Genomic DNA, 27,583 nt, shown 5'->3' with positions numbered 1-27,583 from the left:
ACATTTGAGAAACCTCTCTCATGCATAAATATTGTCATGTGACCTCGAAATTTAGCTGAGGAAACGTCATGGTAGGCTGTTCAATGCGTTTTCCAGATAGTACTGTACTCGTAACTTCCTAACGTTTTTGAACGCGACTGATATTGCATACCATACAAAAATACGCCAAGACCCTGATTTTGGGTGTGTGCAATAGTGGCCCAGTCCAAAAACGCCAGGAAACTACGAGTACTTGTAGTACGCCTGCATGTCAAAAACCTCGCAGGTCGCCGCTTTATTCAGTCAATCACTTTCTGGACATATCACGCTAATGCATGAGAGAGATTTCGCCAATGTCCCACGCGCTCAAGAGGCCCGTGGGGATACAGGCTCACCTATGCATTGCAGCAACAACACAAAGAAATTTGGTCCTATAAGGAGCTGCGAGTAGGGCACACTTGCATTTTGTTAGTTGCATGCCACGAAACACACCTCGTATTTCCCGCCCGCCCGCGCGCGCATTTGCCGGCATGCAAACATGCGCTCCCCCTCGATTACTAACCGGTTGACGTAACGTCTGAATACACCCATTTGGCGAATTTGTATGTGGCAACCAGTCAGCAACCAGTCAAGCGGCGAGTTTGTCTAAGATGTTCTGGTCCTTATTGGCCTTAATCCCTGTTCGCCAAGTGGGTGTATTTCCCAAATGCCTGTGAATTGCTGTACCTAACGGTTGCTTTTGGTGACCTGCCCTGACCTGAGTTCCCCACGTAGTTACACAACCGCCTAGCCTGCGCCACAACATTCAGTATTTTCGGCGGGTATGTGTGCGCTGATAAGCAATCATACAGGAACCCGGGATCAACAAACCAGGCCGGGTTAGACTGGACTACAGAGTTGCGTTGTCATTGGGCTGACCAAAATATCGGTGGGCGAGATACATACGGTTGTGTTGTTAATTTTCGTCCAACACGATCTATGAGCTGAATGAGCTACGTTCTCGATACCAAAAGGGGAAGGGAAAGCTTTTAGGTAACAAATATAAGGTGTCCCGGCGCAGCGGAGCCCAGAAGGCGCATCATTTACATCATACATGGTCCATGGTCTGCGGTGCACGCAGAGAGAAGACGATAAGTGGAAGTATTATCTTATATTTATACTTATCACCCATACTAAATTTAAACGATATAATGATGCTATGTATTTATCTAATTATTCCTAGAGTTCCTCCATGCAAAACGGCGTTGCTGATCGATAATCTGTGTCACCAAGACCCATAATTTGGTTAATATGTATCAGAGGTGCGGTTGACACGCGGGCGAGGAGTGGCGCCCGAGCGGCCAGCCGCTCGCTTGATGTGGGGTACAGGGAGTGGTGTAGGTTTTAAGATGCTTAAATCAGCCTGCACTAGCGCGCTTATCCATGCAGGCTATCAGGGTCCGTGCCCGCACCTCACGACCCGGGTAACAACACCGTCGATCCGATTCCCAACCACAATGGTCCCTGCAGGGTGGTTACGTTATCTATGCCGGGAAGCTATTCCCGCGCCTATCCGCGTGAGCAATCGCCTGACAGAAATTTTGCTGAGGCTCAGCCTGCAGGGATGCAAAGCGACCCCCCGCAACCACCTAACTTCAACCAAAGCAAAGCGTCTCAGACGCATGAAGACAAGCCGCTGTAAGGACTGCTCTAAATGGAGGATCTACACACTCTACAACCTCGAGGATGAGATATGTGTGTAGGTAGGTAAACCAGGATCGTTTATTGTTCCGACCTTCTGCCAGTCTTTTTTCCCTCGGCATGTTGGAGGTTCTCCGACGTCGGAGTGGCTTTCGAAGCTCAATTTAGAGGACATATGTATGTACAAAAAGAAATGTTCATTTCACTTCCGACACAACTCGGACTCCTATATCACATTCCAGTACCTATCACAAGTAGTAGCCCACCTCGCCACCGCGAGGTTTTACTTCCACCTGAAAATCTCTCCCACCTTCATGTACTCGTCTATTCATAGCGTTTCCGAACACAACCAATATTGCATGACATACAAAAAGGTGGATTTGGCGCTTTTTTATATGGTATGCAATAGCAGTCGTGTCCGGAAACGTCATGAATTTACGAGTAGTAGGTACTTCCAGTTACCCATGTATCCCTTGGACGTACGAGACATTTGGAGAATCTCTCTCATGGATTAGCGCGAATTGGCAGTCATGTGATCTAGAATTTGGCTGAGAAAACGTCCGGGTAAGTAGTTTGCTGCATTTATTGGTCTTTGGAGTACAGTTCAGAGATGCCAAAAACTTCGCAAGTTGCTGCTTTATTACAGTAAATCGTTTCCCAGATAGGCCACGCTAATGCATGAGAGAGATTCTCCAAGTGTCTCGTACGTCCAAGGGATAGTAGTTAGCCATCACGAGTACTCTAGTTATGTGGTAGCTGGCCATCTCCAGTAGTTGCCCACGGCTAGCTCCTACGGTTGACCATGGCCAACTCGATCCCGTAGTTGTCTACAGCCAGCCCTCGGAGTTTACCATGGCCAGCTCCAGTACTTGGCCAGCTCCAGTACCTACCTGGCCAGCTCGTACTCTTCTCTCAGTTACGGCTTCCAGCGAGATTTGTTGCTCTCAGTCCAGTACAGAAATTACCCCCTCTTGCTTCCCAACTCCAAAACTTCTCCTGTAATGTAATTGGTTACCTCCCGTAGTATAATTGATCCCCTCATATCATACTAAGTTAATTCCTGGTATGCCAGTGTCATGTTCGCAGCCCGCTCCCAATTTTTGGTGGGTAAGCCGGTTTCTATCCAGGGTTAGGGTTCCTCGCTCTCGACCACCCAAACGCCAGAGAGTTGTTACGCCCCAACCAAGGATAACCCTTATCCAGGGACGTCGTTGGATGGTACATAGAGTACCAGCCAAGGACGTCCCTGGGTAGAATATACCAGTCACAACTCACAACTGGTATGTGTCCTGGAATGGCACGCGGTAACTATACCATCCGGAGAGATCAGTGACTGGTATACTAGTAAAGCTCGAGAGTAGCATTGGTCATAACAGCTACTTACGTGTCTTCGGAAGAGCGGGATAGATATATCCTAAGCAAGCAGCGAGTAACCCCCGAGAACGAAACTCAGCATAAGCCAGCAGCTAGTCAACCTTTGAGCCCTCCATACAGCCTAATCCTCATAAGCAAGCAGCGAGTTAACCTCCGAGATCGAGATACAGCATAGGAGCTCGTCAACCTCCAAGTTTAGCAGCGAGCAGCTTATTGAGAAGTGAATCCTCATCCACGAGTCTAGGTTCTGATAGCTAACTAACCTCCGAATCCAGAATATAGCAACTGGCCAACCTCCGAACACAGAATCCAGTATGTAAGCAACAATCTAAATTTTCGAGTCCAGAACATGGCCGCTAACTAACCTCCGACTCCAAATCCAGCTTCGAGTCCCGCAACTAAGCACCCGGCTGGCCGGCCTCGCTGTACTCGTAAGTTCATAGCGTTTCCGAACACGACCAATATTGCATGACATACAAAAAGGTGGATTTAGCGCTTTTTATATGGTATGCAATAGCAGTCGTGTTCGGAAACGTCATGAATTTACGAGTAGTGACCGAGTGATAAATCATGAATCTCATTGGCTGGCGGAATATCCCACGGTGAGGCTGAAAGAAGGTTGCCCTATCACCAACACCGTTATCTGTGCCCTCGTCCCGTTGCCTAATGCAGTCATACGAACCTCGCTACCAACGACGCCTGCCTGCGGAGTGGTTTCGGGCTAGCGACTTATGGTCATTCGGAACCGGCCTGACGCCCTACTGCGCGACAGAGAGATTGAGGCCAATGGCTAAGTGATTGGAAGCACTCAAGCATATGTGTCGGGTTAGAGGGCTGGAGGATATAAAATGCGACGACCCATTAATCCAATCATCGTTTCTTCCATCCTCCACTCGCCCGAAAAGAGTCTGTGCGATTCACGAAAAATCAGTATCCTGAGAATACTCATCGCTTGAAAATGCACATCCATCGTGACCTGGCAGATGCTGATGCCTAGCAGGCATAATATTACAGCGTTTCAAGGGCATTTGGCGAATACACCCATTTGGCGAATTGTATGTGGCAACCAGTCAGCAACCAGTCGAACGGCGAGTTTGTCTAAGATGCTCTAATCCTTATTAGCCTTGATCCCTGTTCGCCAAATGGGTGTATTAGCCAAATACCTATGAATTGCTATCGCCTGGTAGGCCGAGACCTGCTCAGAATCTGGTGCTCTGCATGCTCGGCAACTTGGCAGCGGTCTTAGCTGTATTTGGTACCTATTTGGTTGATCTTTCAACCTCGTTGCTCAAGTTCTATTATGGTATTCCTCAAAACAACGTTCCCTACAAAGTGCCTGTTTACATATATTGCAGATAAAAATGGTTTGTGAAATCCGGCTCTTTCTCTTAAACCTGCACCAAATACATTTCAGACGCTTGACTTTCCCATTTTCATTGTAGTTTCTAATAATAAAATGTCCAGTACCGCCTATATCAATTCCTCTCAGTACATTTTCGGAACTTGAAGGCTCGGCGCTGGCGGGGATCTAGCATGGTACGGGGGTTAGATATAGTGAATCAATCAAGTATTAGGTGCGAGGTACTAACCATTGAATTAGGCAGAGGGCAGGCTGCATGTTTTGAGGCGTATACTCGCTCTGTTTTCTTTTGGTAGTAGCGGGCTCTTAAAGCATGACACCTGAGCGCATGTCCTTCTTTTCTGGAAACCAGTCGATGTTTCTTTGAGTTGGATTCTTTATATTTTCCGACTGCTTCCGTACTTAGGATTAGAGATATGAGGTGTTTTTGAACTTCTACCTGCGATATCCGCTGATAATAGTGAGTGTTACTACTATGTGTACGTTGTAGTAGGAGGAAGGAATTGTTGATTGCGATATCAAGCAGCCAATAAAAAAGAGGAAGCCATGTGCGACGGGATATCAGCTGGGTAGGGCAATAACAGCGGCGTTGGTCTGCTATATCAACTCCGCCCTTATTTTGATTGTAATCAAAAACAGCAGCAGGTATGGCGAACACCTTCCTGTGTTCATTTCCGAAATACTTTTGAATTTCTGGACCACGTGTGCTTGTATTACGGGGTTTCCGCCTGTTGCTTAACACACATTCCTCCAAAGTATGAAGGGTAGTAAGCATTTTGACTGTATTATTATCCTCCCACCGCAGAGCAAGAACTTCTCCATCACCGACTGTCTCCCCCCGCAGGTCATTCCACTGAGATTTTATGCCTTTGATGTCTTCAAGAAGAGATTTAGGGAATTTGTCTTCCCCTGTACGCGTCGTACCGCATGCACCGATTCCAAGACGCCGGAGTTTTCTGTAGAGCGGAATACTACTAAATAAATTGTCCATGTACACGTTGTATTGGTGTGTTGTATAGGAAAGCTCGGATGCCAATTGATAGACCGCAGATGTTGTAGGTGTCAAACGTTTTTGATTTTTGAGTTCCGCGATTCCACATGATCGTGAGGTCAATAACCAACTCCATGTATATCCGTAGTCACATAAAGCAAATATCTTGTACCCCTGATTTATTGGCTTACTTGGCATACGAACTGTATGTTTTGTCCGCCCTTCACACCGGACCATCATCTCATCAAAACTAACATTACTGGCCGGTGTATATAAATTCTTTGATACGAGGCGTAAATGACTATGTAATGGCTCTAGTTTATGCCACTAGTCTTTGTTGCGTATGGTTGTTGATGAAATTGGTTGGGGTATATGAATAAACTGTTTGAGTTGTTTGAACTGGTTCAACGACATCCCAGACCTTTTTCTCAAACTGAATCCTAATAATACTATTAGAGCAAAATTACTAACTCTATCGTATCAGGTACTTACCCCATTCCGACCCTGTCCAACAATTTTCTACTTTCCGAGCCTTTAGAACTCCAAGGAGGATCAAAACTCCTAAGAATATAACTATTTCTTCTGGATTGGTTTTTTTCCATGGACGACACCGGCAAGCAGTTGAATTTGACCCGCATGTAAGATGTCTTCCCCGCTTGACTTTTTTCCTTTTCTCATAAAACTCATCGGCATACTGATTTGTTGAGTCCGCAATGTAGCGCAACTGCTCATCACTCCAGAACAGTTTGAAAACCCCTAACGCAGCCATCTCAGATGGCAGGTTTGTCTTCCCCTCATGCGGTGGAATTCTATGTACTAGAGGTTGAAATGTCACTGACGAGTATATGCGGGGCAGGCGGCTATCATTGATGATCGGTCTCAAAGGAACTCTTGAGTTTTCAACGGCTTTTCTATTTCGCAGCATGGCAATCGACGAACACCTGGATACAAGCGGATATAAGGACGAACTCAAACAGGGACGAGAGCGGACTCAGGCGGACTCAAACGGGTGCGAGGGCGGACTCAAGCGAGGCACCTGAAGCTCAAGCTACAGCTATCGCCAGCTGTTTGATGCCAAGCCGCCGAGCCTGCAGAGCACCAGATTCTGAGCAGGTCTCGGCCTACCAGGCGATACAAGTCGCACCCAATCAGTCACATGAATGCGTGGATTAAGACTGGGCGGCGGAGAGATCAGTTCAAGACCTCGTTACTCCTCAGTATGTACATCTCTTCACCTACACTAGGTATCATTTACTGTTTACATTAACTACTGCCAGATATCAAGATCCCGTACCTCCAGAAGCCAAGTCTTGATCAACTCTCTTCTCCCCCTCTACCTCCTTCACCTCTCCCCTCTCTCCCGGACAATGGGAAAAGCATCTGCATTGTGCTCTCCAATCTTCCGGTACACTTCCGGAACCTATATCTATTAAACTCTCAAATCTCCGGAAACGTCACCAAAACCATCGACCAATCACTCCTGACCCCGATGGCCAATACCCCACCAAGCTTCGGGCGTGGCAACAGCTTCTGCAGGCCAGCCGACTAGATTGCCTTCATCAAGTTCTTTGTCCTGAACCTCGGCCTCCACGCCCTTACCGTTGTCAACCCACCCGGCAGCACCGTCATCACAACTAGTGTCAACTCCTTGCTCGCTATGGTCCAGCCCGTGCAGAGGGTTGATAATTGCGATCCCGACTATATATAGGGTAGCAGTGCTGGCGGAATCGGATTCGGAGGCGGCGCTGAAGTCGGGAGCGCTTTGTATGATGGTTACCACAGCGCTGCTTAGCCTTAATGGTAAAGCTCGAGAGATGGGGCCGTCGCCGGAATTGTGGGCTCCTCCGGTGGATTCCACCTACAGTGGTCAGGAGGTTAGCACACCTCAAGCTCTACTTGGAGCGACGCAGCAGGGGGTGTCTGCTGTCTCCGCTGAACAGTCTTTACCGCAGGATGAAGAGTTGAGAAGAGAAGGCCCATATCGGATGCGTAAACTGGCCCACATCGACCCCCCTACGACAACCATCCATGGCCAGTTTCCGGCAGATGTGTCATCGCCGGGTTCGCTGGTGATGCAGTCAGCAAACACCATCATGCACCAGCACGAGGAAGCGGGAGCGAGATCACGGGAAGCTCTATGGACTGAATACGCTCTAGTGACTGTACCCCCTCCTTCTCTGTCTGTCCACTCCTGCACTCGACACTGCCGAAGCGCAATGCCCTGCGACGGCACTATATCACCGGTTTGTATCCCGTGCGGGGCGTTCAAGACATGACGGTGCCTCGCCGCTGCGGCTGGCGTCGAATTACAGCTTCGTAAAGACGGGCGCGGCTACCCTCCACATTGTGTATGGATACTGGGGTCTCTACGTGGTCAGTGAGGAGCAGATCCAGCGGCACGGTTACCTAGCGTATGAGTTTACTGTCATACCTTACGTTTTCGTATCCTTGATCAACTGAGGCGGAGAAGCCAGACCCCGCGAGTAAAGATCATCCGGAAGTGCCGCCCACTATATTGTCGACAGATGAGATACACGATGGCGGGTGGGCAGAGGCGATGTCGGAGCGGATAGCTAGTGAAGAGGCAGACAACGGAGAAGAGTCAGGCAGTGTATATCCCGAGTATTGGTGGGATGAAAGGCAGAGGCGCGAGGTTGAAAGCAAGATTAGCGGTGCCGTCGGCTATGTCTACAGAGGCTTTGAACGACCAGTGAACCCAACTATGAGAACGGCGGATCAAAAAATGCGAGAAAAGAAGCGGAAGGGCCGAACGATAGTAAGTCCCTGCACTCCCCCCCCCTACCCCGCACCCACCTCAATACCACAACGCTAAACAACCATTTCCAGATCCGCAAATACCTGCTAGCCCTTCTCCTCATCTCATTTTTTGCCGCCCCATACATCATCATCAGCACTCTCACCCGCTGGAACAGCGGCAACAGCACCCCGCTCCAACGCGCGCTGATCATGCTGTGGATCGTCAACAGCAACATTGGAGTACTACTGGCGGTGGTAGTCACTCTTCTACAGCAAGTAGTGGCGAGCGCTCCTCGCAGAATGTGCCGGATTGCGTTCCCGCTGGTGCTTCTCCTCGCGACCGCGGTGATATACGTTCCGGCCGTGGGGGGCATGTATATGGCGGCGAACTTGATACTGGGTGATCGTACCTGTACGAGGCTGTAGAGGTGATCTGGGTAATGAGCTATGAGGGTCTGTTGGGTGTTGCGGGATGCGAGCTGTGGTTGTGGCTGTTGGTGGTCTTTGGGGGGGGGGGGGGGGGGTATTGTGTATTCGGGGGTTCTTGCAGGTGTGTTTCTGTTTCATGTGTGGCAGTGCAACCTATGTCGCGGAAAGTTATCGCACGAACTATTTATTTCCGGCGACAGGAAAATTGGTCGAGATTGTTCCGGAATTCTTAATCTTGCTATATGAGTCCAGCCTTCAGCATCTCCGGATCTTTCTCCGCAGACCCTCTTCTAATGGCAGAACAGATCGCTCGTCTTTCTCACTGTACCCCCCCCCCCCCCCCCCCCAAAACCTCAACAAGCACCTTGAGAGCGTTAGCTTCTTATAACCGCCGGCTCTCGAAGATTTATTCTCCAAAAAACTCCTGCGCTATATTCTACTTATCGTCAGTACAGGGTTAGGGTTGTTGAACGGTTTTCTTTTTTTTTTTTTAATCCATTAATTGTATGCAGACCGTAGTCTATGGCAATATCACACTGCCCCAGAACTTCCCAATCACTCCCTCCACCTCTCACACAGTAAGGGAATAAAGAGATAATCACAAAATAATAGGCTAGTAGCCTGTAATAAATGGAAATCATCATAACTTATGAAGGTAAAAAATAGTGACTTATGAAATAAGAAATAGTGACTCCTGAAACAATCACGGGGCTATGGACTCTCTCTCAGGCCGCCCTACCCCATTCTCATTTCCCTGGTCTCCTCCTCGCTATCTTCATCTGAAAGCTCTTTGATTGTTTTTCTTTCTGATTACTACCGGAACGTTACCGAAGGGGCTAGGGAAAGCTACTTAGTACAATAATCACTGCAGGGTGTTGAACCATTCTACTACGAGGATTCATACATCAGGGAAATTCCTTTTTTTTTTTAATTGGAGTAATGTGTACTATAATGTAAAATACAGGCTTCAAATAATACATTATTTCGAAAGTATCAGGGAACGAATCTGGTAACGAATCGGAGAATAAGCTTTTTATGCATCAGGCAATGTATGAGGGAATGTATGAGGAAATGCATGAGGAAATGAATCGGGCAATGAATCGGGGAACGAATCGGGAATGAATCGGGAAATGAATCGGAGAATGAATCGGGGAATAAACCGGGGGATGAATCGGGTAATGAATCGGGTAAAGAATCAAGAGGTATAAAGCCATCGCAAAATGAATCATATTTATTGAGAAAGAAAAATTGAAGTCACCGGAAGTTGAATCTGTGACTTAAAGGATGCTACTCCATTCTTTATCAACTAAACTACTGATAATATGTTTTTTGCCCTTCTTCTGTGTTAGTAAACTGTCTCGAAATAGTACGCTCAGTACGTTTCATAGTATTGGAGAATTCACATTTGTCATTAGGCGTCACAGGTTCTGACTCATTCTTTCCCTGGTATTTATTAGTGATGTTTTTCTATTACTCATACGGCTATGATTCTTTATGTTTTGTACTACCTTTCTTTAGTATAAATACTGGGCATTCCCCCTTCTAGTTAGTTTGTATAACACGCTTAATTACTAAACTTTTCTATAAATAATTTCTCTAGTTTATGAGCTTGGAGACTATTTACGCTTATACACTCCAAACCATTTTTATTATTAAGTACACTTTATCATTTCACTTGAAAACATTTCGAACAATAGCGTAAAAATTCCCACTTCACCATGCAAGCTGTCTGGCCGAGGACATTAAACTGTTTCGAGGGACTTCACTTATCGCATGTTGAAAGTTCACGGTTTGTGGATTCTAGTCGATCGTAAGAGTAAGCGTCCTGTATTCACCACAACCACAACTACAGTTACAGCGACACTAACTGCAGAACAATCTGCAGAAAGTACAGCAGCAGAACCAGCAGAAGAGGAAGAAGAAGAGACCACAGATAATGCTGAAGAAATCAGCGAATGAGACAAGAAAGATAACCTCGCGGTCTTCTTCCTTCAAACCAACGTCGAATTTGAAATCATTCTCACGCTCACTCCAACAGATACCACTCACCACCTCTGGACTCAACTCAAGGACAAATTTTTTTTGATCGAAAAACTGTATCTTCCTTCCACTCGCTTCTTGCCAACATTGTAACCCTACAGTATACGCCTGACAAAGGCATCAAGAAACATCCAACCAAGTCAAATGCTTTTTGATCATCCCTCCTTACTAGAACCAGCATCTGCGGACAAAACCAAAGACCTACTCGGTTATCACCTCCACCAACTCGAAACTGTCTCAGAAGCGAAGGCATCTTTCCTACTTCTCTCACTCCGGTACGAATTCCTCAAATCAGTTGTTAACAAACTGCAAACCAAGCTCAGCATCACCTTCAATAATGTGTATGAAAAGCTGTTGAATTTGGACTGACAGTGTGACAATGTTTGATATTCGGCTGGAGAGGCCTACAATATCAGGCGAGGAAACCTAGTACATGGAGGTAACAACAATATTGGCAAGGCACAGAACAAAAAAAGTACAAAAATGATGTCAAATGTATATGGTGCATCAAAAATGGCGATTATAGAAAAGGCCACATGCAGAAAGACTGCCGGAAATTCAAAGCTTTCAGAGACAAAGAGAAGTCCGCTGCATCTGGCAATCTCAACGTCGAGTCCGGTACTGAATTTTATACAAAACTAGACCTCTCTTGGATTATTGACCTCTCTGACCTCCCTGAACTCAGAGAAGCTAATGCATTTACTATGCTGGTTTCCTTCGACTTTACCGCTTTCTCAAATACTTCAAATGGAACAAGGAAAGATGACTTTGGCTTCGTTGCAGGACCTTCCACATCTGATAATAAGACATGGATCTTTGACCCTGTCGCAACCAACCACATGACCAGAACTCAAGTTACCAACCCTTCACCTTATAAGGGAACAGTCACTGTTGACGGCGGACGAAAGCTACAGATAACTGGAATTGGAAATGTTACCATCACCGGATCACATGGCCCTATTACTCTGCAGAATGTATTTTTATCTCAGAATTCAGCAATACCAATCTAATGACTTATTCATGTATTGCCAAAAAGAGATTCACTACAACAGGAATGGAAAACGGCTTTACCATTTATAAACCGAACAGCAAAGAAATCATTGGGCTCGTTAACGCAAATAGTACTAGTCTTTATATTTTTGAAACCAAGGAACCTTGCGCACACATATCCATCGCCAGCAACCTCGATGACTGGCACCAACGACTCGGACATCTCCCCGCTTCCTCGCTCTCACGGTTACATAACATGGTCACCGATCCAAAGTCTCTCCCCACAATAGGTAATATAGAAACATGCAATACATGTGAACTCGCCAAATCCACCAAATCACACCTTGCTCCTCTTACCGAATCACGATCCAAATAGCCACTAGAACTATTCCACTCAGATATGAGTGGCAAGTTTTCCACTCCTTTTCTTGCTGGTTTTAGTTACTATATTACTTTTATTGACGATTATTCCAGGTACTCTCACCTCTACTTCCTTAAAGAGAAGTAAGATGCAGTAGCTGTCACACAATGGTATATCGCATACATGTAGAATCAATTGGATAAAACGGTCAAACGGTTCCAAAATGACAATGACAACAAATACATCTCCAACGACCTCCAACAATTATTTGCGTCCAAAGGCATAAAGCTTGAACTCACTATACCCTACTCTCATGAGTCAAACGGAACAGCAGAATGCTTGAACAGAACACTAGCAACAATGGCACAATCCAACTTGCTCAATCACGACCTTCCACGGAATCTATTGGCAGAAGCGATCAATACAATGGTATATGTCAAGAATCATTTCCTGCATAAAGCAATCCCAAATATGACACCAGATGAAGTACTCAGTGGAAAAAAACCCTTCATTGGAAATCCCCGGTTCTTCGATGAAACAATATTCATTCACATACCTGTCGAAACACGATCAGCTGAAACAAAGTTAAACGCTAGGGCAATCATGGGACAATTCTGCGGCTATGGAAACTCTGATAAAATCTGCCATTTTTATATACCATTATAAAGGAAAGTAGTTCTCTCTCATCATTTTAGGTTTAAAGGTACATGTGTAGGGGAAGACATTGAAATTATATCAATCAAAGCCCATGCATCCGCTAAACCAAACAAATTGTGATCAAACAAGAACCATACTCACGACCACTAACACCACTTGCTGAACTCTCCGATTCCGATGTAGAAAACTTGTTCAACCAGCAAATACTTCGGCAAAATATAGGACATATTACTGATGACAAAACCGAAAAAGAAGAAGATGAAGAAGATGCCAATTTAGGGGGGGGCAGCTTTTCGAGACTTACTCTTGAATGTACCAAGTACAATTATGTTGACACAGACACTGATCAACCGAGATGCAACCCACTACGGGAACGGAAACCTGCGGTCAGATACGGATACAACATTCAGTATTATACCAACATTGCAGAACCAACAAACTATCACTAAGCAATCAACAGTCCTGACTCTGAAATATGGCGAAAGGCTATAGAATTTGAACTAGACTCACTCGCAAGGAATAATACATGGAATGTGGTTGACACACCAGAGCACTGAAAACTGGTCGACTGCAAATGGGTATATAAAATTAAACTCGGGCCCGATGGCAACCCAATTCAGTAGAAAGCCCGACTAGTCGCAAAAGATTTCTCACAGGTACCTGGTCAAGATTTCAATCAAACCTATACTTCCCTCACCCGATACGAATCCATCAGACTATTTCCTGCTCACTGTGTTCAAACCGGCGGCCAATGCGATCAGATGGATGTTACTAGCACTTTCCTATACGGTGAACTTCAGGAATAAATCTATATGAAATCTCCACCTGGCTACCCTACTCCCGGTAAAGCATGCAGACTTATCAAACGTATCTATAAGCTCAAACAGTCATTTCGGGAATGGTATACTCATCTTTCTAAAACGCTAATTAAAATGGGATTCAGAAAAGTGGACTTCGACCCTTGTGTTTTCATTCACAAAGCAGCGGAAGTTGTCATCGCCATCTACGTAGACGATATACTTATCTTCTACTGGTTTGTTAAACTCAAGAACCACGTCAGCCTCCAACTCCACGCAGAATTCGAAAAGACGGAAACTGTCACAGCCAACTGGGCACTTGGAATCCACTTGATCCACACTAAGACCGGCATGATCCTATCACAGAAAGTCTATTTCAAGTGTGTACTTATCAAATACGGTTTCGATGAATCTAGACCTGTTGCTACACCTATCGACAACAATATTCACCTACAAAAGGGAACAGAAGTGGAGAAAAATTGACCTACAACAATCTATCAGTCCATAATCGGTTCATTAATATATGCAGTAATCGGTACCAGACCGAACCTCGCTTACCCTGTCAATATGCTCTCGCAATTATTTTCCTGCCCCACTGAAGCTCACCTGGGAGCAGTCCATCGCGTCCTTCGTTACCTAAAGGGTACCCTCGATTGGTCACTCGTATATGCAAAAACGCCTCCAACTGCTCTCAAGGGGGCGAGTAACGAGTATTCCGTAGGGTACGAAGGGGGTAGTAGAGGTCGGTTTGGGAATTCACAATGGGGTCCCGAGGGACTCTAGGGTCGGTAAGGGTCAACGAGACAAGGGGGCAGCGAAGCGGTGATCTTCTCGAGTAAAGAAGAGGAAGATAATATTGTATAGAAAAAGACAGTGTAGGTATAGAAGACATTGCGTAGTAAAGAAAGAAAAGAAAGAGAACAAGAAACGAGAAAGAAACCTCCTAATATACTCAAGGAAATCTCAGTGATGACAAATCCAAAGTGACTCATACGCTTACAACCCACAGAACCCGATAGAACCCAATGGAACCTTTCTGACTAATCCAACTCCTCGTAACCCAGTGTATTAACTAATTAATCCATGAAACTGTACTCATCGGCTTTAGTGACGCAAGCTATGCCTCTGACATCGACGACCGCCGCTCTTTTACCGGCCACTGCTTTATGCTAGGGGAAGCTCTCATCTCCTGGCGCTCTTATAAGCAGCGCTCCGTCGCTACCTCTACCACCGAGGCAGAATACATGGCTCTTTCGGATACCAGTCGACAAATGATATGGTTAAGGAATGCGATACACGAGTTGGAACGGAAACCGAAACTTTCTTTTATTCTTCGTGGTGATAATAATGGTTCTTTGTCATTGGTTAAAACTCCTGTCTTTCATAAAAGGTATAAACATATTGATGTGCATTTTCATTTTGTTCGGGAACGATACGAGGATAAATTGTTTGAGTTGGAATATATCTCTACAAACGAAAACGTGCCGGATTTACTTCCAAAGGGATTGGATAAGGGTAAGCATGTTTTATTTTCTTCTACTATTCACTGTGGTTCACGAGGGGAAGTCTTGAAATAGTACGTTCAGCACATTTCATAGTATTGGAGAATTCTCATTTGTCATCATGATTCACGAGTTCTGACTCATTTTCCTCTGGGATTTATTAGTCATGTCTTTCTATCCCTCATACGACTATGATTCATTATGTTTTGTGTTACCTTTCTTTGGTATAAATATGGGGCATTCCCCCCTCTAGTTAGTTGGAATAAGACGCTCAATTACTATACTTCTCTACAAACATTTTCTCTAATTCCATGATCCGGAGAGTGCATTCCCTCGTTGAAACGACCAAGGCATACGGACTCTTCAGCACGAGTGTCCACTTCACTAGATAAACAGGTACATCGTGTTAAGCATGATGTTATCGTTTTGAATCCGAGCTACTGTTTAGCTTACAGAGGTTGGTAAAATTATTGCGAAAATAGGGGTAAGTAAGTGCGCTAAAAAAAGCCTAGCGAGTATCAAATTTTGAGTGGCGAGTGGTGAATTTTCTACAGTACAGTTTCTAACAAGAGTTCTAGCAACGAACACCTGGTTCCTACAACGAACGCCTGAAGCAACGATCACTTGTTCCAGACGATGAACCTCTACCTTCAAGTTACCACCTGGTATGACTCCCATTGGCAGCAATGACTGCCTCTATCTGCTGTAGCATATTGTTGATACATTTGATGATGTCCTGCTCAGTAATAAGATCCCATTCCTCAAGTATTGCCTCTCTAATCTCTGCTCTTCCTCTAGGTCTCGGTCTTCTATCATGCAGGCGCATTTTGAGAATACTCTAGATATTCTCAATTGAATTAAGATCAAGAGATAAGACAGGCCAATTAGGAGACAGCATTCCAAATTGATTTCTGATATTCTGTATATAATAAGTAAATATTCATTAACAATCCGCTGAAAGGTCCAACCTGCATGCTGAAGAGCTTACACATAACATCTCTTACTGTAACTGAAATCCTCTGTACGAATAGACATCATTGCGAACAGCTGAGGGAATCAATACAGGCAAGAAGACATAGGTGAACTGATTGCTTTTTAAATCTCTATTATTATTCTATATACTATAACACGACAAAAAAAATTTTCTCTCCGTAAACCATTGAGGTCCTCTACCCACCAATTACAGCACTCTCCACCTTCCAGCCGTACAGCACTCGCTAAACCCCTGTTTTTGCAATAATTTTACCAACCTCCGTACAATTCTCGGAGTTTGCATATTACATATTTTGGTGGCTAGCTGAGGCCACTATTAAGACCGACCTAGGGTTGGGTTATTTCATGAGAGGACCTTGGTAATTGGGAAGTATAGGTTGGAAGTCACAAGCGGGAATCTCTATGGTGAGTGATATTGCCAAGTCATTAGAAAATAAGATGGTTACATTACCGGTTTTGGAGGTGAAAAGTAAGGCCTGAAAGAGGCTTATACATGTTTATATAAGCCTAAATTAATCATTTTATATGATTTATTCCTTTTTTATAGATAAACCTACTGAAAGCAACTATGAGTGGAAAGTCCGATTTTGGAATAAGCCTTATTTGAGATTTTAAGACTTATTTACACCTTATTTCTAGATAAGAACATGTCCTTGGTGGTTAAAAAAGAAAAAAAAGAAATTTGAAAACAGAGCATTGTAGGTACCATATACCGGATGCTACTTCTACCTACAAAGCTATGGGAGAACTGAAATTTGCTTGCTGGAGGTAATATATCAGCAGACTAGCCGGTGAAATGCTAGTAAAATCGGAATCTATAAGTCTTATATCAACCTTATCCATCAAAAAACCTTACTTGATAAATAAGACATATCTGGTATAAAGGCTTAACTTATTTAATAATATTTATATAAATTCAATGTGTATGGAGAGCTAAAGGTGTATATAATCCCTTTATTCGGTGCATGATTACCTAATTATAGCCCTTAGACAGAGAAAATGCTAATACCACCCTTTTTCGACAGATAGGCTTGATATCAGTCTTTTTCTTCTGGGTAACCTTACTACAAGCCTTGAATTTTTACCCCCGTTGCTGGTAAAGTACATTCACGATTTCGAGTGTTATGAGTTGAAAGCAGACGCAGAACCTCAAGGTCATAATAACATTTCCAATTCTGAAAGATTAATGAATTATCAATCAACCATTTCCGATCTTAATGTGTTAAACAAAAAAAAAATTGATTTCCGATCACGAATCCCTGCTGTGCGAGTGATATTATATGACTCATCCCTCGGTCATGGGCCATCACTCGCCGCCCGAGTGAGAACGTGTGATCTCGCGATGGAGTGTGAAAAACGGCGCTTATTTCCTTATATCGACCTAGAGTATTAAACTGCGTACTCCGAGTAGGTTTCTCGAGATACAGTGAACTAATTCGCTGTCTGGTAATCGATTAGATGGCCATTGACGATTAGCTTGGCACGCCGCTCGCGGTGCGAACACCTTCAGACGCGATAGCCGCGTATATAATGGTGAGTTGGGTAATAAAGCTACGTATTAAATCCTCGGACTTACATTCATCAGCGCCCTCAGCGTATCACGAGGCCGCAAGGGCGCTCCTGCCAGGTACACATATTAGATTGGTTACTTGCAGTTACCGAGTCTTAGAACGCCCCTCGCACCCAGCAATCACTCACAAATGCTCTTTTTGGGGACACTTACCAGGTATGATCTTGGTTCACATATGATGGCAGCTCGAGACCCACCATCTCATTAGTGTTCCAGAGGGCTTTCTTCGTTCAACACCTCCTTAGCGGAAGGTATATTCCACGCTCAAGCATCCACAGTAACCCCAGATGCGTGGTCGGGTAGCGAAGGTGGTAGTGTTTGACTTCGATATGAAATCGCTGCCTCGCTGGCGAAGCCTACCTACACTATGAGGAGATACGTGCGGACGCCTAATTAAACGGTTACGAACGCTGAGTGTTCAGCCACGGAGAACGTATATCAGCGCTGAACAACGGCTGTACGATCATCCCCGCGACACGTTGAGGAGATTCACTGTGTTGTATCATTGGACCGGGCTAAAATGTGCGATTTCTATTATGACCATACTAAGACGAGAGTGGCGAGTGATATCTTATGAAATGATTGTGTGGTGCGGGCTATGCTCGGTTATTGGGCCCGGCTGGTGTCTTTTGTCATACAGTCTAGGTATCGGCCGCGGCATATGAAAGACGACAGAGTTCTTGTCCACTTGAGATGAAAACATTGCCTGAGTACCATGCATTACACCTGACCCACGCCAAGCCGCCAAGACGCAAGGAGTGGTGGTTGGTTCACACCCCAGGTACACAGAGGTCAGATCTCGGATATACTTCTTACGCCGGGCCATGTAAAATGGTATCGTCGGCGTTTCTTACAAGGGTAACGATCCTAGCGGAGGTATCCCCTTACCACACCAAGACTACGTTTTGGTGTTAAGCGGAACATTAGTCGTAGGCAAGAAACGACGCACCCAGAGCGAAGTTATTGGTGTCAGGTGATACCTGATGTGTCGTCATCACATGGTAAGGAGAAATATCGTTAATTCCTTAACCAATTGTGAGTAAATGGCCACTGGAGGTAACGTTCGTAAGGCAGTCCGCGTCGACAGGGGAGGAGATATTTGCAGGGTGTACGCTCGCTTAGTTCTCCTACCAGCCCGCACCACCCGCCCCGGCGTCAACTAGAGAATGCTCGAAATCAGATACCCTAGATATGGTGAGCATTATCACGGAGAAGCTGTGGGGAGGTTCGCGGGGGTGTTGGCTGCGCAGGAGATTACCACGATTATAGCCGGTGTCCTCACGTGCTGGGAAAGAGTTCCGGTCCTTGACTTTTTCTCGAACTACACCACCAATCCCCACCAGCCGCTCCTCTTGCGCCACCATTTCCAACAAGAACGGCGATCATGGGAGATCACTCGCACCACTTAGTGGGTCATGAGCCATCACTCGACCCCTTAGTCTCCACATATCACGTGGACGGCGGGTCATGATCCATCACTTGGGGGAATCAGCAAGGATTATCGCTCGGTGGCTGAGACATTGTTCAGCACACGATGGGTGAGTAATCACGCAGTACTCGGCCTCGATGCACCTTGGGTGGTCGCTTGTGACGCTGGGGATCATAAATTATCACTCGCAGATCCGCCGAGTGTATCATGGTTTATGACTCGTTTAATTAAGACTGAAACTGTGACTTTGCAAGATACCGATCATCTTTGATCAACTAATGCTTCAGCTCTCGCCACTCAAGAGTTCCTCACTCGGATTATTCTGTGTGGCATTGATCAGATTCTCATGCAATTGCGGTCATGACTTATCACTCGGGCTCATCATGATTGTTAAAGAACGAGATGAATTCCCGCGATCGGGGAGGGAATTTTGATCCAATCGATAAAGCGACACATCTGCCAATGCCCTTGAAGGCTTAGGCGACGTATCCGACATTGCAGGTCACCTGATTCCCAGTTAAATACTGAAAGCGACCCCAGACTATGTTCATATAGTCAATCCGGTAAGTGACTTGCTACCAGAATCCTAACCGTTTGAACTAACCTGTACCGCGCATAACCGCCTTTCCTTCCTTCTCCAGTAGCCCGTTCTCCGATCTTTCGGTCGTGGAGCCATACTGAACACCACTGATGTTAGTTTTTGGCAGCGAAGACAGAAGTGGTGGGGCAAGATAGGAGGGGGGCTCATGGGTGATCATGGGGGACTCGTGGTGGATCGAACATGTACCATAGATATAGTTAGATCTCCCTGTCTTTCTGACCTCAAATAAACAGCACACAGTTCATGTTAAAACCTCCGAAGGTTACTAAGAACTATAGCCAAGATATTTTACATCCCTCCATAACCTATCGCTCTAATAGCCCGGTAAATGCATCAATTATCCCTTTTCCCAGACAAATAAAATAGTAAAAGGCACAAAAGGGCACGAAAAAGCACATTTATAGCCCATGTCTTGTGTAAATGTATCCGTTGATGCTTCTACCTATGACTTTAGAGCTTGCAATACATTTTACCTACGATTTTACCTATGACCTTACCACTTCCGAACGCTTTTCCATCTCCGCCGGAAAATATCTCTTTTTCCGATGAAGTCTTTACCAGAATCTCAAGATAATGGATCTCTGAAACTAGATATGTCAATAGGATCACCAGATGTCCTCCTATGTCAGTGGGCTTGTAACATTTGGGGAATACAATTTAAATTTAGAAAATGCATTGTTCAATTCGAATATAGACATAGTTCTGACTTTTTAACTTCCGCCGTTGTGTGATTTCCTTGATCATGATATTGGACTCAAGTTCCCGGCCTTTGTGATCGATCACAATCACAGGTAAGGAGGCCGCAACTTATTCCCCCTCCCTAAATGCCATGAAGTCGCTGGTAAAATGTGGTGTAAAGTCGTTGGTTAAGTCGTCCAATTTCTTTAACTACGACTTTACTGATGCATTTACACACCCAAAATTACTATGTATATCGAAAAACGACCTTTCCAATACAAATTTACCCGGATGCCTTTACCGACGACTTTGCTGATTCATTTACAGAGTCATTAGAGTCGGTAGCAGGTATCCTGTTTATCCCAAAGATTCACCTCGCGCGTGTTTAAATTAGCAGAACCATTTTTGTGCCATAGGGGACTTGAGACAAGTCGACTCGTCGACCACACTGCCAATCACAGTTTCTGCTGCACAGCACGCTCTTACGACTCGGACCGAACAACGCTCGTACGACCCGCTCAGAACAGCACCAATATATCGTTTGTTAGATCACTACCACACGCTCGAGCTGCATCACTTAATCCATGATTTAATCGGTATAGAGATTCGCAATAGAGTAATGTTCTCATGGGGATGAATCTCGGCTTCAAAGTTCCATCTTGAACAACGTGTGAAAGAATAAAGGGCGAATAACCTTTCTAACCTAAGAGAGGTATGCCACCAATATATCTCTGCGCCTCCATCGAGCCTCCATCGGTACAAACCCCCGGCCAAAGGTGCCAAGGGTATGAATGTCATATACATGTGGTGGGTAAGAGGAATATTCGTTTACCATCTCCCGGCCCTCGTGCGCCGCCCATTCCCGGTCCTGAATAAATTCGAGGCACATCGTCTTGTTTTTCCTTAAGTTCTCAACGTTCTTGCTCGATGTTAAGTCAACCCTCTTACTGAAAGCCACTGTCATATCTTGGCCTCCCATCCACATCACTGATAATCCGCCAGCTTCTCCAAGCGCGTCATCATCCGAATTCTGACAAAGGTTTCACAGGTATACGAAAGTGGCGGTGTGTCCCGTATACCACCCCTCAACGGCCTGAGAGAAGGGGAACTTCGGAAAACTCAGGTGTGAAATGAGCCTCTCTCCGCGATAATACAAGAAGTTGCGGCGATCTTCAATGTATGTATGTACCGCCGAGGATTTTAGAAATCTCAAAAAAGGCTCACAGGGCTCGTTCTTGTCCCAAAGATACACGTGATTGTAGAGATTGATCATTGCGTACCCCCAAAGCGGATACAGCTGCTTGCGGCTCGCGTACTGTTCGCGCGATTGACATGGCCTCTCGAAGCTCTTCAATGATAAGAAATTGAAATAGTCGGCGGTGACGTTCCTCGAAGTGTTTGGGGAAATGCCAATGCTAAGCGATAGTTCTGTAGCTTTTAAACTTGTAATATTGTAAACCGGATTCCGCTCGCTGAGTGACTGATGATGCCACTAAGACGAGGCAGAACCCTCCCTATTTATACATGTTGGAACCTATGCCAAGGCCCGCTTTCTAATACTAATGAGATAACGATAATAGAATATAACAATCAACCCGAAGATAACCCCAATAGAAAAGCGCCCCCGCATAGTTCCGTTCCTCCATTCTAATTCTGACACGTAACCATGAACCCCGCAATTGCCAGTAACCGAGCTGTGTCATGCTATTGTCCTAGAGCTACTTCCCTAAGTAGAATGGCCTGCAGCCATAAGCCCCGCTTCTATTCCGTTCCGGGTGAGACACCCAATAGTAAGCGTGCCCTCACAACAGCCTAATACTAGTGTGGTTGCACCCGGTGCCCCCACACCCCTCGGTACCTTTCTATGCTTGTTCCCTCGTTACCCGACCGTACTCGCATCACAACCCATCACTCATATTATCCTTATTCCTTGACTTAGGAGCAGTGTTCGTATTTCCTATAACACTACTCCCCCTTCCTAGACGTCGCCCTCGACCGTTAAAACCTTTCTATGATAAAAACCCTGTGGGAAAAATCATAGAGTAGGAAAGGTATCGAGCTAGTCTTCCCTAGTCCGTTGTCGTTTCGGAGGCCGACTCGAGTCGATGACTGGCCCTTGACTCCGTGTATGGGGCCGGATATTCGTGGTTGGTTTGAAGTTCTCATCTAAGAGCGCTTCTTGAGGGTCGGGTGTTGCGAGTCGTTTTCGTGTGTTCTGTTGCCTACCAGGGTTGGGATCCTCTCGATAAGGTCGCAACAACATCTCGTGGAATACGTCATGAACCTTCCATTCTACCGGGAGATTCAATCTATAAGCCCTATTTCCTACAGCCGCGGCGATCTCGAAGGGGCCTGTAAACTTGTCCGACCATTTATTATAACCGCCGAGGTTCCGAGTGTCCAGCAAAACCTTTTGGCCGATTGTAAACCGCTGAACTGCTGGCCCTGGCCTTGACGCCATCCTGTCAAAGGTCTTCTGCAGCGTGTCTCTCGCTGATTCATGGGCTAGGAGAAGGTCTTCCAGGTAGGTGCTTCCCGTGGCATCCAGCTGTCCGATTTTCGCATCCGTTGGCCAATCTGTCCGTGGGTGGAAACCATAGTTACAGTAGAACGGCGATTGTCCTGTCGACGAGTGTTTCGCATTATTATATGCATACTCGCAAATCGGTAGTAGGTCCTTCCATTTCTTTCCTGTTCCTGCGGTATAGGCCCGGATGTAGGATTCGAGGTGCTGGTTGGTCTTTTCTGTTTGTCCATCCGTCTGTGGGTGGAACGAGGTCGAGAGTCTTCTACGAATCCCTAGTCGTTCCGTGACCGCAGCCCAGAATGCCGATACGAACTGTGTTCCCCTGTCAGAGACAATGCTCCTAGGGAGTCCGTGAAAGCGCCAAATGTCCTTGACAAAGGCGTTAGCGGTTTGTTCCGCGTTGATTCCCGTCATTGGAATGAAGTGAGCCATTTTCGTAAAACGGTCCACGACTACCAATACGTTACGGAATCCTGACTTCTCCTTTGGCATTTCTACTACGAAATCCATTGAGATATCAGTCCAAGGTGTGGTGGCTAACTCTAGGGGTTGAGGGAGTGACAAGTGTCTCCGACGTTGCTTGGCTCTCTGGCATACGTCGCAAGTCTTGACGAAGTTGGCTACATCCGTGGGCATTCCTGGCCACCAGTAGTTCCTATCGATCAACTCAAGGGTTTTATCCCTTCCTAGATGCCCCGCTACGGGTCTGTCATGATGATCCTCGATGACTTGTCTGACCGCGTATCCTGGCACTACCCAACGACCATCGTGGGTGGCCTCATTCGATCCCGGGGTCCATTCAGTGGCAAGCTCCGTTATTACGGCATCAGCTTCCTCTGTCCCGAAGACTTCAAGGTTTGCGTCAGGGAGAGGTTCATCCCGGAACACTCTCCGAACCCATTGTCTGTCCTGTTCATATCAGTCTTGTAGTGGCTGAGGCAGCTCAGTACCTGGTATGTCGTACCACTGATCCAACGGAGTCCATTCTTCTTCGGGGTTGCCAATAATTTCAGGGCCAGTTTCTACGCTGGTCCGTGATTTTCTGACAAATTGTTCTGCGCTGAGCAACTGTTTTACGGGTTGTTCACGCATTACTCCCCCTTCCATAGCGAACTCTGGGCGCCTTGTAAGTGCATCTGGCTTGCCATTCTTTTCGCCTGGTCGGTAATGGATCCTGAAGCGAAAAGGTGCTATCTTTTCGGCCCATCTGGCTTGTCTTCTCGACAACTTCTTGGTCGTTGTAAAGTACTGTAGGTTCTGATGATCCGAATGTATCTGGATAGGAATATCCGTTCCTTCCAGCCAATGTCTCCAAGTCAAGAGAGCAGAAACTATAGCGAGCATCTCCTTGTCGTAGATCTCGTAGTTTACCTCTGCCTCGTTAAACTTGCGAGAGTGGTAAGCTACCGGGTGTAGGATACCGTCCTCGAACACCTGAGAGAGTACTGCGGCCTCAGCCCAGTCACTCGCGTCAGTTTCTATGATCGCTTCACGGTGTTCGTCATAGTGTCGTAGTATTGGAGCAGACGTAAATTTCTCCTTCAGCTCGTCGAAAGCGCTTTGCTGTTCACTGCCCCATCGCCATACGGAACCTTTCTTCAAGAGATCAGTCATTGGTCGGCAAACTTCGGAGTACCTGTGGATGAACCGTCGTAGGAAGTTGGCGAACCCGAGGAAACATTGAAGTTCCTTGACCTTGGTGGGTGGTAACCATTCCGTGATTGCCTTTACCTTCTTAGGCGAGACCTGGTTCCCTTTCCCTGATAGTACGAATCCCAGGAATTCTACCTCCTGTTTGTGCCATTCCGTTTTCTCGAGGTTCCCGTATAGATGGTTTTGCTGCAGTCGTTCCAATACCTTTCTCACAAGAGTCGTATGCTCTTCCTTAGTCTTTGAATATATTAGAATATCATCCAAGTAGACTACTACGCCTTGATCTAAAAGATCCTTGAATATGGTATTGACCATGACCTGGAACGACGCCGGCGCATTGGTTAAGCCAAAAGGCATTACCCTATATTCGAAGTGGCCGTACTTCGTTCTGAAAGCTGTTTTCCATTCCTCGCCAGCAGCAATCCTAATCAAGTTATAACCATTTTTCAGGTCTATCTTGGTGAAGAACTCCGCTCCTTTCGTCGAATCGGCCAACTCTGTCATGAGGGGAAGGGGGTAGCGATTCTTGACTGTGATAGCATTTAAGCCACGAAAGTCTACGCATAACCTCAGTTTCCCATTGGCTTTTTTCACGAACAGGATCGGTGCTGCTGCTGGGCTGGTGGAGGGGACTATTTTGCCAGAGGCTAGCATTTCGTCCAAGTACTCCCGGAGTGCCTTTTGTTCCACTGGGGAGAGCGCATAGATCGGTCCCCATGGAGGCTGCTTTCCTTCCATAAGGGGAATGGTATGGTCCCATTCAGAGTGATCAGGTAGTCGATCGGCTCCCTCCTTAGAGAAGACATCGACGAAGTCCTGGTACTCCATCGGTATAGCACTAGCGAGAGCCTCGCCTACCAATGCCCTTGCCCAGAAGGGGTGTTGCTCGATCATCATCTGTGTCTCGGGTGACGACCTCAACAGCCTGATGACCAGCTCTTCTGGGTCTTCTTCGTATATATCATACATGGTCCTGAAGCATCCCTTCACTTGACAATTGATGTTGTCGAAGGTGACCTTGTTCTGACCCCAATGTATGGTGGGTTGATGCTCCTTGAGCCATCGATGTGGTATGACGAGGTCTTCTCCTGCGAATGAGCCAACCTCACAGACGATGTCTCTGTCTAGATGGTTGCCGACGCGGAGGGTAAGAGATTGGGTGATGTGAGTGCCGGAGTTAGGCATAGGGGTACCGTCAGCCTGTCTGATGATAAGGGGCTTGGGTCGAGGTTGAGTTGGGATCTTGAGACGGTGGATACAGTTCCAGGACATAACCCAGTCCTCTGTTCCGCTGTCTAGGAGTGCGTTGACTATTTCTGCATGTTGGGTACTAGTTGCGGGGTGGTTCCAAGAGATCTCAATCTCGAGGCGGGTTTCTTGGTTGTGTAAAGACATGTTTGTATGTTTTTGAAAGTGTAAGGTAAGGCGGATTGTTCTTTGAAAGTGGGTTTATGTTGATGGTTCTTGTTCTGAGCGCGGGGCGAGGGAGTTTATATAGAAAATTCGAGCGTTGATGAAGATCATAGTACAACACTTACGCACCAGGCGTTTCGGAATGTGACCCCGCTTCTCAAAGTGTGTGTAGAGAGAATTTAAATTGCGCGAAATAACAAAACCGATAGAACATAACATAACCCGATCCCTTAAGAAAGTCTTTTTTCCAAACAGAATGAAAGCCGTAACACAACATAGAATAAAACACCGCATAAATAGAAATACCCAATCAATTTAGTCCTCCAAATTCGTAATCCTTGCCCTGAATGCCTCATTTTGTGGCCCCAATTTCCGTTTCTTATCACCCTCCCTTCCTTGGTCCTTTCTCCCGGAAGGATGTTCTTTTCTCTTCAGGTTCGTCAACCTGACCTTACTCGTCGCCACGCAATCCTTTACGAAGTGGTTATCTCTACCACAACGGAAACACTTTCCTTCCTTCTGCCATTTCTCCTTCTCTTCTTTGGTGACACCTAAGTCATCCGAGATCTTGGAGTTGTTGGCTGATGCGGGAAAAGTTTTCCGAGGATTTGCGTTGTTGCGCGATTTCCGCCGTTCCGTTTTTTCCTCGCGAGGTTTCACCGTATCCTTTCCTCGCAGGATTTCTTTCCGAGCCTTCACCTCGTGGTCCTTGCGTCCGACTTTCCGTACCCAGGCTAACCAGTCCACGAAATCATTAGGTTCCTCAATCGCATTGGAGAGCCGTTGTTCCAGCGAGGAGTTTATTCCTGTTAGGATCATGGATCTCATGACAACTGGTCCAACTCGTGCGTCCCATTCTAGGTTCTGCATCTCGTTGATGTAGTCATCGATTGGGCCAGTTTGCCGGAGTCTGTCCATCTTTTGCTTGGCCTTTTCCTGACTCGTGCGGTTGCCGTATTGGGTGCGGAGTTCTTGCTTGAACCGTTCCCAGGTTCCGATACTGCTATCCACAGCTAACCTCTCCGTGAAATTCCGCCAAAAGTTTGCCGCACTACCGGTAAACTCGAGGGATGCCCACATAATCTTAGTGCCGTTATCCCATTGGACCTTCTTCTGGAGACTGATTAGGATTTCCATCTGATCGATCCAGAGTCTTACGTCTTGATCTGCTCTTCCGGAGAAGGGAATGTTGGCCTTTTTGGGTGCATCACCTACGGTGGCACGAGGGGGGTGCGAGAGTTCTTGCTCTCGTTGGCGCCTCCTTTCATGTCTTCGTTTCCTACATTCCAGCCGCTTACGGTGTTCGCCTTCCGAATCTGAGGAATCCGATGGGGATGATCCGGGTGCTTCCGGGGCGTTACCTCCCTTATTGCCATTCCCATTACCTCCACCTTGTACTCCTTGACCTCCTTGCTTCCCTTGTTGGCTTTGGTCTTCGAGGTCTTCACTGGATTCGGAGCCAGCTGGAGGGGCGACTGGTGGCTGGGGGGGTGGTTGGGGAGGTGGTCCTGATCCGCCGCCACCTGTTTCTGGGGCCAGTGGTTTTTCCGCAGCCGCTTTACGGGCTGTTTCCTTCATCTGCTCCATCATTTCTTCTAAGGCCGTCTTTGTTCCGGAGAACCCATCTACCAAGGAGACCTGCTGCTGCATGGTCCTTTCCAATTGTGCTAGTGTGGCTGCTACGCCTTCTGGGACTTGGGCTGGACCATCTTTTGGCAGTCTTTGAATCCAGTCAGCCAGCATGGTTATGTGCTGGCCCTGCTCCTCCTGCCGCTGTTGATGGGCCCTAGTAGTGGTGGCGA

At 46.3% G+C, this 27,583-nt stretch overlaps 4 protein-coding genes across 4 annotated transcripts; 3 read left to right on the top strand and 1 right to left on the bottom strand.

The window, feature by feature from the left end:
- Nucleotides 1-4,394: 4,394 nt before the first annotated feature.
- H6S33_007115 (uncharacterized protein) lies at nucleotides 4,395-6,424 on the top strand (the record flags this gene model as incomplete). Its single annotated transcript, XM_044838461.1, has 11 exons — nucleotides 4,395-4,397; nucleotides 4,498-4,569; nucleotides 4,634-4,661; nucleotides 4,815-4,853; nucleotides 4,920-4,941; nucleotides 5,150-5,344; nucleotides 5,413-5,448; nucleotides 5,533-5,589; nucleotides 5,869-6,022; nucleotides 6,104-6,165; nucleotides 6,241-6,424. The coding sequence occupies 11 exons, from the start codon at nucleotides 4,395-4,397 to the stop codon at nucleotides 6,422-6,424; spliced, it is 852 nt and encodes a 283-aa protein (XP_044689279.1).
- A 434-nt stretch (nucleotides 6,425-6,858) lies between these two features.
- H6S33_007114 (uncharacterized protein) lies at nucleotides 6,859-7,364 on the bottom strand (the record flags this gene model as incomplete). Its single annotated transcript, XM_044838460.1, has 2 exons — nucleotides 6,859-7,242; nucleotides 7,281-7,364. The coding sequence occupies 2 exons, from the start codon at nucleotides 7,362-7,364 to the stop codon at nucleotides 6,859-6,861; spliced, it is 468 nt and encodes a 155-aa protein (XP_044689278.1).
- Nucleotides 7,365-7,941: 577 nt separating this feature from the next.
- On the top strand, nucleotides 7,942-8,567 carry H6S33_007113 (uncharacterized protein; the record flags this gene model as incomplete). The annotated part of the gene is made up of 2 exons (XM_044838459.1): nucleotides 7,942-8,160; nucleotides 8,232-8,567. The coding sequence occupies 2 exons, from the start codon at nucleotides 7,942-7,944 to the stop codon at nucleotides 8,565-8,567; spliced, it is 555 nt and encodes a 184-aa protein (XP_044689277.1).
- A 4,983-nt stretch (nucleotides 8,568-13,550) lies between these two features.
- Nucleotides 13,551-13,898, top strand: H6S33_007112 (uncharacterized protein; the record flags this gene model as incomplete). The annotated part of the gene is made up of 1 exon (XM_044838458.1): nucleotides 13,551-13,898. One exon carries the CDS (start codon nucleotides 13,551-13,553, stop codon nucleotides 13,896-13,898), a length of 348 nt encoding a protein of 115 aa, XP_044689276.1.
- Between the last annotated feature and the right edge of the window lie 13,685 nt (nucleotides 13,899-27,583).

Source organism: Morchella sextelata, assembly GCF_020137385.1.
Source record: "Morchella sextelata strain SCLS chromosome Unknown scls_22, whole genome shotgun sequence".
In the NCBI taxonomy this organism is placed as follows: domain Eukaryota; kingdom Fungi; phylum Ascomycota; class Pezizomycetes; order Pezizales; family Morchellaceae; genus Morchella; species Morchella sextelata.
The sequence above is the reverse complement of the archived record's forward strand: the minus strand, read 5'-3'. Positions and strand labels throughout refer to the sequence as shown.